Source organism: Somniosus microcephalus, chromosome 11 (genome assembly GCF_052327205.1).
Source record: "Somniosus microcephalus isolate GS21.2 chromosome 11, FLI_Smic_1.0, whole genome shotgun sequence".
In the NCBI taxonomy this organism is placed as follows: domain Eukaryota; kingdom Metazoa; phylum Chordata; class Chondrichthyes; order Squaliformes; family Somniosidae; genus Somniosus; species Somniosus microcephalus.
Window position 1 is genome coordinate 177,662,393 of NC_140997.1, and position 13,305 is coordinate 177,675,697.

At 42.3% G+C, this 13,305-nt stretch overlaps 1 protein-coding gene across 1 annotated transcript; it reads left to right on the plus strand.

Annotated features, from left to right (window-relative positions):
- Positions 1–649: 649 nt before the first annotated feature.
- Positions 650–12,734, plus strand: lmod3 (leiomodin 3 (fetal)). The gene is made up of 3 exons (XM_086001458.1): positions 650–1,182; positions 1,813–3,255; positions 12,438–12,734. Exons 1-3 carry the CDS (start codon positions 898–900, stop codon positions 12,462–12,464), a joined length of 1,755 nt encoding a protein of 584 aa, XP_085857584.1. The 5' UTR covers positions 650–897; the 3' UTR covers positions 12,465–12,734.
- The last annotated feature ends 571 nt before the right edge of the window (positions 12,735–13,305 follow it).

Sequence of the window (13,305 nt, forward strand, 5' to 3'; positions counted from 1 at the left end):
ATAATTTATTTTGTATTTGTTATTTGCTAAGGTCTAAAAGCAACTTCTTTGGTTTCCCGCATACACATGTAGATGTATCTAGTTTTGAAGATAGCCACATAATCCCTCCCGGGCTTAGTACATTCCTCTGTCTGTTCTCCATTCAGACAACTCCTTTAATTGTTCCTGTCAGTAAATATGTATTTCTCAATTATGCTTCTACATCTGCATCTCAGGGGGGTTTGGGGGGCTTTCCAAGAGATTGAAGTACAGTTATGGAGCACTGCAGAGTGTGGGGCACTTAAGGCATAAAGAGTTTGCTTGGAAGGAACTTCGAGAAACTGCTGTGGAGGCCACCTTCAAATTCAGCAGCAAAATCAAGTTCCCACCGGATCAACAACCGCAGCCCTTCTGTAATCAGATCTCTTCCCAGTTCGAACAAGTAATCCCAATAAATAACTCTGAGCTCACAGGATGTTCGCGCGTCCCTACGACTCCACTATTGACACATAGACCTCGTGAAGTAGATACGCTAATATTTACACCGTAAATGCTGTGTCCCAACCTTTGCGAGTAGTTTTAGGTTAGGCTGCCAATCGAATGTTCTCGAAAACCTTCTGTGACCTGTGGATTGACGAGAAAGGGACCCAGCTGTAGTGAAATGTCAGGGTGACTCTTGCAGCTGACAGAAGCTGCTGAAGAGAGAGCAGCACTGTAGCCTGCAGATCCCCAAAATACTTTGGCACAGGGCTGTGCTTAATATAGACCTCCGGCAGATGGGGATTGCTGGATTAGTGCTTCGCGCTGGATTGTGCACACTTTCTCCGGGAAGAGGGACATATCGGAAGGGCAAGTCTCCCGCTGAAACCCAAACTTGCCCAGTATTCTTCTTTCAGTTGTTACACTCTCGAAGGCACCATGTCGGACGAAGCTGAAGACCAAGAACCAAACAGTGGGGAACTGGATGAGGACGAAATCCTCGCAACTCTGTCGCCCGAAGAATTAAAGCAACTTCAAACCGAGATGGAAGATCTCGACCCTGACCCGCTTGTGCCCTTAGGGCAGAGGCAGAAAGGTCTCACGGAGAAAGCCCCCACCGGCTCCTTCGATCACCGGTCCCTGATTGACTACTTGTACTGGGAGAAGGAATCGAGCCGACTCTTGGAGGAAGAAAGGATCCCAGTCACTCTGCTAGAGAGCGAGGTGAGTGTGTGGGGAAAACCGGCATATCCAGGGAAATGGCACTAGAGAGAACTGGCGAGGGGTGACAGGAAGGCAGAGTGACTCTGGCTCAATGAAACTCAGTGTAACCAACCGTGAGAAATATATTCGCGAAACCTAGGTAACTGTATCCACGGTAATAATTACTGACACTATTCACAGTATCTGGGATACTGGGAATCTGCCAGATAAACGGACCATTTTTTCCCTGTATTGCCCGTTATTGATGGTACTGAGTATCTGCTCCATTCCTATCGCCATGTGGAATCTAACCCTGTGCTGCGGAGACACACAGTCAGATGTATAAATAGAAACTCAGTAAGTTCACCAAAGTTGTTAGCTTTAGCTGGCTGTATTGTGGTAATAATTTATTTACTCGTTCAGTACCTATAGGAGTTTAACTTGTGGCCCTATGAAATGTAACAGTGGAAATATTTAGTAAATGCTTAGAAAGGGTTGTAAATGATCCAATCTAACTCTGGATGGAAGGGTTGCATTCAGTAGTGTCAGTGATGTTTGTGAACGTTATGCCTGAGCTTTATCAGAGTTAGGAAACTCTACCTTACCTAAAAGCAAAACATTCACAAAACTAAAAGTTTTTCTTTCCAACAGCAAAATGCAACAAAGAAAGCGGAAGAACCGCAAGCTGAAAATGACTGTAAGGGAGGAAAGAGTAAAAGTGAAGCAAGAAACAGAGATAAAGAAGAAGAAAGTGCCAAATATCTGAATGGAAATGGCCAGAGGATTCAACAAGTGGAAGATGGTAAGCCGGAGAGCAAAGAGATCAAATACAAATCGGAAAAAGAGAAGGAGACGATGGAGATGTTGAAGAATCAGCAAACCAAAGATCTGCAAGTGACCGAACCCGAACCTAAACCTGAAGACAAGAGCAGTAATCCACAGGAGAGATCAGAGAAGAGCAGCCCAGATCAACCCACCGACCAGCGGAAGATTGAAGACACCATGCCCCTATATAACAAAAGAGAGCCGGGCTCCTCCACAGAAGAGGAGGGTGAAGGCAATGACAGCAAGAAATGCAGCGAAGAAGAAATTTCTACACCACCCAAAGAAAACCAAGAAAATACTGAGGTGAAAACGGGCAAGGTAAAGGCAGGAAAGAAGCTAGGACTGGACAGTAGTTTCCTCAAACTGACTGCCAGACCTTCAGGAAACCCAACGCTTTTAGATGAGTCTTTGGCAAATATTCGCAAAAACAAACCTGATCTTAAAGAGGTCAACCTGAACAATGTGGAAAACATCCCTAAAGATATGCTGCAAAGCTTCGTGGAAGCTTTGAAGAAGAACAAGTATGTCACCACTTTCAGCATCACTAATACTGGCGCTGATGACAATATCGCCTTTGCCATGGCCAACATGCTGAGGGAGAACAAGAAAATCGTTACCCTCAACATCGAGTCCAACTTCATCTCAGGCAAAGGTATCGTGGCTATCATGAGGTGCTTGCAGTTCAATGAGATCCTCACTGAGCTGAGGTTTCACAACCAGAGACATATGTTGGGTCACCACGCTGAGATGGAGATTGCCAGACTTCTGAAAGCCAACACCACGCTGCTGAAGTTGGGTTATCACTTTGAGCTGCCAGGCCCCAGGATGGTGGTCACCAACTTGCTGAGCCGCAATCTGGATCAACAGAGGCAAAGAAGGCTGGAGCAGCAGAGAAACCAGTTTGCGCAGGAACAAGAAGTGATGGTGAATGCCTGTCAGAAAATCCCTCCTGGCCTGCTGGAGATGTTGGGTGAATATGTACCCAATTTCTCCACCATCTATGAGCATCCTTCCATCCCACCCAATGCCTTTCACAATCGCCCGAAAAGCATTGCTTCACGAGTGCAACTCAGAAAAACTCCCAAAAAACAAAGTAAAAGCAATGCTGATCAAGACAGAACAGATGGGAATGACAAACCAAACCTGAAGGCGGTTATAAGGTCATTAAAGCCAGTTCCCAGGGCTCGACAAGCACCTATAGTTGAAGATACTCCTCGAGATCAGTTGTTAAATGATATTCGTCAGAGCAGCGTGGCTTATTTAAAATCTGTGAGTAGTATTTCCATAAAGTCCCTGTGGTGGTTTAGAACTTATTTCCAATCAACACCATTCATCTGCTATCAGTTATAACTTGTAGCAATTTCTCTTGCACAATCAAGACTTTTGGTTAATACTGAATTAAGTTCCATACATTTTAAAAAAGTCAAACTTTCAACTAATTTCATTTAACAAGCCTAGAAATGTTCAAAAATACTACAGATGCTGGAAATCTGAAATAAAAACAGAAACAGCAAGTCAAGCAGCATTTGTAAAGAAAAATATTGACATTTCAGTCATAGCTCTTCTTTATAACTGGAGGATATTACAGATGATTACCCTTAGCTTTACCTCTTTGTAGGATATGTTGAGGAGAGATTGAGTAGACTGGGTCTATATTCTCTAGAGTTTAGAAGAAATGAAAGGTGATCTCATTGAAACATATAAAATTCTTACAGGGCTTGACAGGGTAGATGCAGGGAGGATGTTTCCCCTGGCTAGGGAGTCTAGAACCAGGGGCCACAGTCTCAGAATAAGGGGTCGGCCATTTAGGACTGAGATGAGGAGAAATTTCTTCACTCAGAGAATCTTTGGAATTCTCTACCCCAGAGGGCTGTGGAGGCTCAATCGTTGAGTATATTCAAGGCAGAGATCAATAGATTTTTGGATATTAAGAGAATCAAGGGATATGGGGATAGTGCAGGAAAGTGGAGTTGAGGTAGAAAGTCAGCCATGATCTTATTGAATGGCGGAGTAGGCTCGAGGGGCCAAATAGTCTACTCCTGCTCCTATTTCTTATCACAGAATCACAGAAACCCCACAGTGCAGATAGAGGCCATTTCGGCCCATCGAGCATGCACCGACACATATCCCACCCGATCCCCGTAACCCCTACACCAACACATATCCCACCCTATCCCCGTAACCCCACGTATTTAATCCCCCTAACACTAAGGGTCAATTTATCATAGCCAATCAACCTAACCCGCACATCTTTGGACTGTGGGAGGAAACCGGAGCACCCGGAGGAAACCCACGCAAACACGGGGAGAGTGTGCAAACTCCACACAGACAGTCACCCGAGGCCGGATTCGAACCCGGGTCCCTGGCGCTGTGAGGCAACAGTGCTAACCACTATTTATGTTCTTATTCTTTGATTCAATCCTACTCAGATCCCCACCCTGATCTCTTAAAAAAGCTTAGAATGTTATTTAATAGCGAAATACTGCGGATGCTGGAAATCTGAAATAACAACAGAGGAACAGCACCTCATCTTTCGATTGGGCACTTTACAGCCTGCTCAATATGGAGTTCAACAATTTCAGATAATAATCCCTGCCCCCATTTTTCATGCAGTATGATTTTGCCATTCCCATTTGCAACATTTTCACAGCATGTTCTTTCAATTCCTTCCTCCCCTCCTAAACCTCTCTCCCCCCCCCCCCCCCGGCCCCGTCTCTGCACCTGCTTAAAATCTGTTACATTTCCAGCTTTTTCCAGTTCTGATGAAGGATCCCAGACCTGAAACTTTAACTCTGTTTCTCTCTCCACGGATGCTGCCTGGCCTACTGAGTATTTCCAGCATTTTCTGTTGTTATTTTAGAATGTTATTTGTCTGGTTTCTGCATCATGCAAACTTCCATGAGTGTACTACCTTGCAATCATTCCCAGGTATCCATTATTCTCTATTTAAAATTGTGACTCAGTAGATAGCCATACAATCCGATTTTTCTCCACTATTGATAAAATGCTTCATAGCTAATTTGTTACTTCACTTCTGTTATGCATTCTTCTTCATTCATAGTATAAATATTTCATTTCTGTTGAATGTTTTCAGTTCCACATGAGCGTAAAATAGGATGTACAAATTATTGAGTGTTCAGCATCGCTTCGCTCACCCTTATTTTATACAGCTGTGAGATAACAAAAAAATCTATGCAACTGATGCTGAAATAAACTGTGTTATTGACGATTGCTGTTTGATATGAACCTTATCACAGTATGAAAATATCACTGACTATAACTGGGACTACTTGTATCTATAAAGTTGCACCACCTGCCAATACTACACCATTCTTGTTCCATCCAGTAATTTTTCACACATACTAAAATTAACCCTCCTTCCAAAAGACACACATTTTGTCTCAACCACAAAACACAAAAACCATCACCAAATTGATTTGCAAGCAGAATGTTAGACTATGGGTGAAAGTTTCCCAGACCACGTGCCACTACTGGGACCTTGCACACAGCAGGCAGCTTATTGCAAAGTCATTGTGCACAGTCTGCCATTTTCAGTCCATTCATTTCAATGGATGGAAAATCGAGGGCAATGCACCAGTAGTTTTCTGATAAGCCTCTTGCTGTATGCGAGGCCCTGGCAGTATTGCATTATCTTGGAAAATTTCAAGTCTCAGAAAGCACTACTAACACTCCCTAAATCATTGTTGTTACACAATACTACAATACCTGTAGAATTGTGTCCAGATTTGGTAACTGAACTCACAAAAAGACAGAAGTATTGTAAAAAGGGACTTTACCATTTCTTAACTCAATGAATTATGAAGTGAAGTTAAAGGGGGACTGTATTCTGCTGAATAGTCACCTTGTTTTAGATGTTGTAAAGGAGATGTCTATACACTGGTCAGTAACTCTTAGTCAGCCCTATAATTTATGTTTTGAAATTGTTTGGTAGAGTTTGTGTGAAAATCGCACCCATGACATCATGTAGTTTTATTTTAATGATACCTGAATGGAGAAATTGAACAACTATTCCCATTCATGTGGTTTCTGAGGTAATACCTGATTATGTCACTTCTCAGGAAAATTCTGCAGAAAATATCCATTCCTAATCTAGTCAGCAGTTTAAAATATGGTTAATTAAGCAAATCAGAGATACAAGTAAACGTGAAAGTATCTTCCTTTACAACATTGAGGATGAGGTGACAATTCAGCAGGACATAGTTCATCTCATTTTGGAGAATATTCTGTTTTCATTGGGTAAAGAAAATTGGGATAGAGGCTAAGATTTTTTTTTAACCTTTTCTGTACTCTCCCTTTTCCCCCTCCTCTCTTGAAGAGGCTGATTCATGCTAGGGGTGAGCATTGATGGGCCTGATGCTATTTTATCACCCTTCATTTCAAAAACTGGACTATGTTCCCATGGATGCTGGCAACCTCTGATACTTAGCTGGAGTGGGTATTCTTAATATCTGGACAGTAAATGTCAGCAGCTGAGCTCACTTGACTTTCACACAATTTGAATTTCCAGCACGGGATACTGGATAGTGATTGGAGCAGGTATCAAAACCAATATTTCCATCCCTAACCCAAGAGAATTATGGCCAATTGTCGTGCCTATACGTCTCTTCTGGTTGAGATAAGCTAACGCAACACAAACCAAAGATCAAACCTGGGACTTTCATAGTCTGGAAGCTCAGTACCACAGTAAGCCATACAGTTATGCAATAAGCCACCAGGAGCTTGAATCCAAGCCCTTAAATTACAAGAGTGACTGCATAGAAACATAGAATATTACAGCACAGAAGGAGGCCATTCAGCCCATCAAGTCTGCATCAGCTCCTTCAAAGAGCAATCCAATTAGTCCCACTCCCCCGCTCTTTCCCCATATCCCTGCAATTTTTTCTCCTTAAGTATTTATCCAATTCCCTTCTGAAAGCTACTATTGAATCTGTTTCCACCAGTCTATCAGGCAGCGCGTTTCAAATCCTAACCACTCATTGCATTAAAAAGTTTTTCCTCATGTCGTCTCTGGTTCTTTTGCCGACCACCTTATATCTGTGCCCTCTCGTTATCGCCCCTTCAGTCAGTGGAAAAAGCTTTTCTTTATTTACTCTATCTAAATCCTTCATGATTTTAAACACCTCTATCAAATCTCCTCTCAACCTTCTCTGCGCTAAGGAGAACAACCCCAGTTTCTCCACTCTATCCACATAACTGTAATCCCTCATCCCTGGAACCATTCTCTTCCGTACCCTCTCCAAAGCCTTCATGTCCTTCCTAAAGTGTGGCGCCCAGAATTGGACACAATACGCCAGCTGGGGCCGAGCTAGTGTTTTATATAGGTTTAGAATAACTTCCTGGCTTTTGTACTCTCTGCCTCTATTTATAAAGCCCAGGATCCCATATGCTTTATTAACTGCATTGTTAACCTGTCCTACCACCTTCAGAGGTTTGTGCACAAACACCCCAGATCACCTCAGCTTGTATTATCTCTCCTCATTTTCCTACCAAAATGTATTACCTCACACTTTTCTGCTTTGAATTTCATCTGCCATGTGTCTGCCCATTCTACTAGCCTGTCTATGTCCTCTTGAAGTTTTTACTATCTTCCTCACTATTTATTACACTTCCAAGTTTCGTGTCATCTGTAAATTTTGAAATTGAGCTCTATTATTATTACGGACGTGGTAACAGGACACTTAGGATTAGGCAGAGTCAACACGTATTTATAAAAGGGAAACCTTGTTTGACAAATCTATTAGAGCTTTTTGAGAGTGTAACTGACAGGGTAGATAAGGGAGACCAGTGGATGGAGTATATTTGGATTTTCAGAAATTATTCGATAAGGTGCCACATAAGAGGTTGCTACACAAGATTAGGGCTCATGGGATTGGGAGTAATATATTAGCATGGATTGAGGATTGGTTAACGGACAGAAAACAGAGAGTAGGAATAAACGAGTCATTTTAGGGTTGGCAGGTTGTAACTAGTGGAGTGCTGCAAGGATCAGTGCTTGGGCTTCAGCTATTTACAATCTATATCAATGACTTAGATGAGGGGATGGAGTGTAATATATCCAAATTTGCTGATGATAAAGCTAGATGGGAAAGTAAGCTGTGAGGAGGCTGCAAAGGGATATAAATCAGTTAAGCGATTGAGCAAGAAGGTGGCAGATGGAGTATAATGTGGGGAAATGTGAAATTATCTACTTTGGTAGGAAGAATAGAAAAGCAGGACATTTTTTAAAAGGTGAGAGACTAGTAAATGTTGGTGTTCAGAGGGATTTGGGCGTTCTACACAAATCACAGAAAGTTAACATGTAGTTTCAGCAAGCAATTAGGAAGGCAAATGGTATGTTAGCGTTTATTGCAAGAGGGTTGGAGTATAACAGTAAGGAAGCCTTGCTGTAATTAAATAGGGCTTTGGTGAGACCACACCTGGAGTACCGTGCACAGTTGTGGTCTCCTTAGCCAAGGAAGGATAAACTTGCCTTAGAGGGGTGCAACGAAGGTTCACTAGATTTATTCCTGGGATGAGAGGGCTGTCGTATGAGGAGAGATTGAGTAAAATGGGCCTATATTCTCTGGAGTTTAGAAGAATGAGAAGTGATCTCATTGCAATGTATAAAGTTCTTGGAGGGCTTGACAGGGTAGATGCAGGGAGGATGTTTCCCCTGGCTGGAGAATCTAGAACCAGGGGTCACAGTCTCAGGATAAGGAGTTGCCATTTAGGACCGAGATGAGGAGGAATTTCTTCACTCAAGAGTGTTGTGAATCTTTGGAATTCTCAAGCCCAGATGGCTGTGGATCAATGCTCCGTCTAATTTTTTTTGGCTCCCTTTAAGGGGCCGCACGGGCCATTCAAAATACCGCGCATGCGCGGGATCCCTGGAGCATTACGCAGCAGTGCAGCTTAAAGGGAACGTTGCTGTGGATGCTCAGTGTTGAGTATATTCAAGACTGAGATCAATAGATTTTTGGGCACTAAGGGAATCAAGGAATATGAGGATAGGGCAGGAAAGTGGAGTTGATGTAAAAGATCAGCCATGATCTTATTGAATGGCGGAGCAGGCTCGAGGGGCCACATGGCCTACACCTGCTCCTATTTCTTATGTACCCCCAAGTCCATGTCATTAGTGTATATCAAAAACAGCTGTGGTCCTAGTACTGAACCCTGGGGAACACCTCTGTATACCTCCCTCCAGTCTGAAAAACAGTCATTCACCACAACTCTCTGTTTTCTATCCCTTAGCCAATTTTGTATCCATGCTGCTACAAATTGCACAAGGATATTTTATTATAGGCCATATATCCCCTTACAATTTAAAGAAAGAGTTAGCATTTGTATGGTGCCTGATCACACCCATAGGCTTCAGTTTTGCTATCAGGTCTATTATGTGGTACTTTATCAAACATCTTTTAAATGTCCATATACACATCAACTACACTGCCCTCATTCACCTTTTCTGTTACCTCATCAAAAAACTCAATCTAGTTAGTCAAACACAATTTGCCATTAACAGATCCATGCTGGCTCTTCTTTATTAGTCCATACTTGTCCAAATGGCTGTTAATTTTCTCCCGGATTATTGCTTCTAAAAGCTTTCCCACCACCGACGTTAAACTGACTGTCTAGTAATTGCCAGGTTTAGCCTTCTCTTTTTTGAACAAAGGTATAACATTTGCAATCCTCCAGTGCTCTGGCAACACCCCTGTATCTAAGGAGGATTGGAAGATTGTGGCCAGCACTTCCGCAGTTTCTACCCTTACTTCCCTCAGCAACCTGGACGCATCCCATCCGGACCGGGCGACTTATCCAGCCAGCCTTTCCAGTAGCTCCTCTTTATCTATTTTCATCTCATCCAGCATCCCAACAGCATTCTTGTTTACCATAGTTTTGGCAAAGTCCTCTTCCTTGGTAAACACCAATGCAAAGTAAAGTAATTCATTGGCTATGAATTTCTTTGCAAAGTCCTGATGACGTGAAAAGCACACTATTTAAACGCAAAGTTCTTTCTTACTAAATCATCGGCCCCACAGAGCAAGTGAGCACTGTGGTAATTGGTTAAAATCTACTCCGATGTGCCAAAGAAAAAATAATCTTGAATAGAATTTTAACAAAACTCTTCAGATTATTCTTTGCTCCAGCAATGAGGGAGGTTAATGCCGACATTTTCTGCTACACGTAAATGGGCCGAATGGCCTACGCCTGCTCCTATTTTTTCTAGTGTAAAGCCTAGAATTAGAAATTACTGTCAGTGTTTAACACATACAAATGACACTCTTTTGTCTATTTTAGCAGCTGCGTTAACCAATTTTAAATAAACGGCTTAATGTCTCAACAGAAACCAGAAATATCATACAAATGTGATAAAAGTTTTCCACTGATATCACCAATAATTTATTCATTTAGGGCATAATCAAATGATGATTAAGGTGTCTAATGTATGTTTATATGAGAAGTTGTGTCTGCCATGTGTAATAGATGACGAGGCACATTGTACTCCTGACCATACATTAGATTCACCTGCAGATTTACTCAAGTATCTGGACACAAAGGTTTGCAGAACTGACAGTAACATATCAAACCCCCAAATAAATGACTTAAGTAGCCAAGTCCTGAGTCATTAATAAATTGCTCAAACTGTGACATTACTCAGAATATTAGGAATTGTACCAGTGCACTTCAACTCCGTCACAGTATAGAATATATTTCCAGGAAATACTTTAACACAATGGTCAGTGCATTATTCCTCTTGCCAATTTTCTTCCTTCTTTCCCTCCTGAAGGGGTTGATTCATTGCTGGGATACGGTTCCACGGGTGCTGAGCAGCTCCTAGTCCCTCACCCAAGCAATCATTCTTCATATGTAAGCTTAGTCAGTGCACATCAGTGGGTTGTTCAACCCAGGCTCCGGTGCTAGGAAACCAGCAGGAAATGGCTGCCTTTCTTTCTAATTCATTCTTTTGACACTTTGAAATGTAATGGATATATTTTACAAAAAAAACAGAAACCATCATAAATCATGTATGACAGCATGATCATTTCTGACAATTTCTTATGGTCAAAAGTCCTTCTTTAAGTGACACCACCCAAAACAGATTAACTGATCGTTCATCTGGCTTGCTGTTTGTGGGACCTTTCTGTGCACAAATTGGCTGTTGCATTTGCTTACGTAACAACAGTAACTGCACGTCAATCATAATTTGTTGGATGTAAACTACTCTGGGATGTTGCGAGGTCGTGATCAGGCACCACACAAATGCTAACTCTTTAAATCGTAAGGGGATATATGGCAAAGAGTTGGAATAAACGGGTCGTTTTCCGAGTGGCAGGCAGTGACTAGTGGGGTACCGCAAGGATCGGTCCTAGGACCCCAGCTGTTCACAATATATATTAATGATCTGGACGAGGGAATTGGATGTAATATCTCCAAATTTGCAGACGACACAAAGCTGGGTGGGAGGGTAAGCTGTGAGGAGGATGTCGTGAAACTCCAGTACGATTTGGACAGGTTGGGTGATTGGGCAGAAACATGGCAAATGCACTATAATGTGGATAAATGTGAGGTTATCCACTTTGGTGGCAAAAACAGGAAGGCAGATTATTATTTGAATGGCAATAGATTGGGAGAAGGGGAAGTGCAAAGAGACCTGGGTGTTATTGTGCACCAGTCGCTGAAGGTAAGCATGCAGGTGCAGCAGGCGGTTAAGAAGGCAAATGGTATGTTGGCCTTCGTAGCAAGAGGGTTTGAGTACAAGAACAAGGATGTCTTGCTGCAGTTGTACAGGGCCTTGGCGAGACCGCACCTTGAGTATAGTGTGCAGTTTTGGTCACCTTACCTGAGGAAGGACGTTCTTGCCATGGAGGGAGTGCAGCGAAGATTCACCAGGCTGATACCTGGGATGGCAGGAATGACGTACGAGGCGAGATTGTGTGGATTGGGCTTATACTCACTGGAGTTTAGAAGATTGAGAGGGGACCTCATCGAAACCTATAAAATTCTGTCAGGTCTGGACAGACTAGATGCAGAAAGGATGTTTCTGATGGCCGGGGAGTCCAGAACCAGGGGTCATAGTCTAAGGGTAAGGGGTAAGCCATTTAGGACTGAAATGAGGAGGAATTTCTTCACCCAGAGAGTGGTGAACCTGTGGAATTCTCTGACACAGAGGGGGGTGGAGGCCAGTTCATTAAATATATTCAAGAAAGAGTTGGATATATTTCGTGAAGCTAAAGGGATCAAGGGATATGGGGAGAAGGCAGGGACAGGGTACTGAATTTGGATGATCAGCCATGATCACATTGAATGGCGGAGCAGGCTCGAAGGGCCGAATGACCTACTCCTGCTCCTATGTTTCTATAATAAAATATCCTTGGGCAACTTCTTATTTCACAATTAAGTAATTCAACTAAATGCTGAAATTCATGTTTTTCTTTTTATCTCGTTTGCAGGTTCCACTTCCAAAGATGTTGAGTTAGTCTTGTAAATGTGGAGAGCCAGTACACCAGCTGTTTAGCTAAAATTTCAGAATCGTGCAACAATAGAGATGGCATGTCACGCTAAAACATTGACAGGTCCCTACTGTATGCATTTCTGTGTGGGAACAATTATTAACAGTTTAAAGGATATTTTTTGCATTAAACAAACTATGTGCATAAAAAGCCTATTGTCTTAGAAAGTTATTTATTCACTTTGATTTGTATCTTTGAATCTGGAATGTATTATAAAATGAAATGATTGAAACATTAGTTTTGTGTTTATTTTCCATTTTGTTGCTTTTTTTTTAACATTACTGAGCTCACTACAAATTAAGGCCCCATTGACCAGCCCCAGTCCATGTCAAGGCTTTTATTTGAATCTCCAAGATAACTATTGTTTAACACTGCTGTCAATGAAACAGCTACAATTTATCGGTGAAAGGTCAAAGGGTAAGTTTTTCCACTTTCCTGGTGAACTCTGTTCCAGACACTTATTCCCATCTGTACTTTGCACTGTTAATTTGAAAAACTCTACCTTTCACAAATATCTCAACAAGCTTTCTGGACTGCTGATAACGTTTTGTTATTCCACTAAATGGGAATGTCATATGGTTACTGCAAGCATGGCAGAATTTGTTGCTTGGGGGCAGGGAGTTGATAAGAGAGTGCTGCTGTACTACAGGTACCGCAATCAGACCAAAGTTACATTGCCTGTTGGTATCACACTCCACCCAGTGACATAGTGCAGCTCTGCTTATTAGCGGTTGCATGGGCTCTGTGTTATCAAAACATGGAAAACAGCTGCCTGGGCTTTGTATTGACCTGGAGTTATGCATGGCAT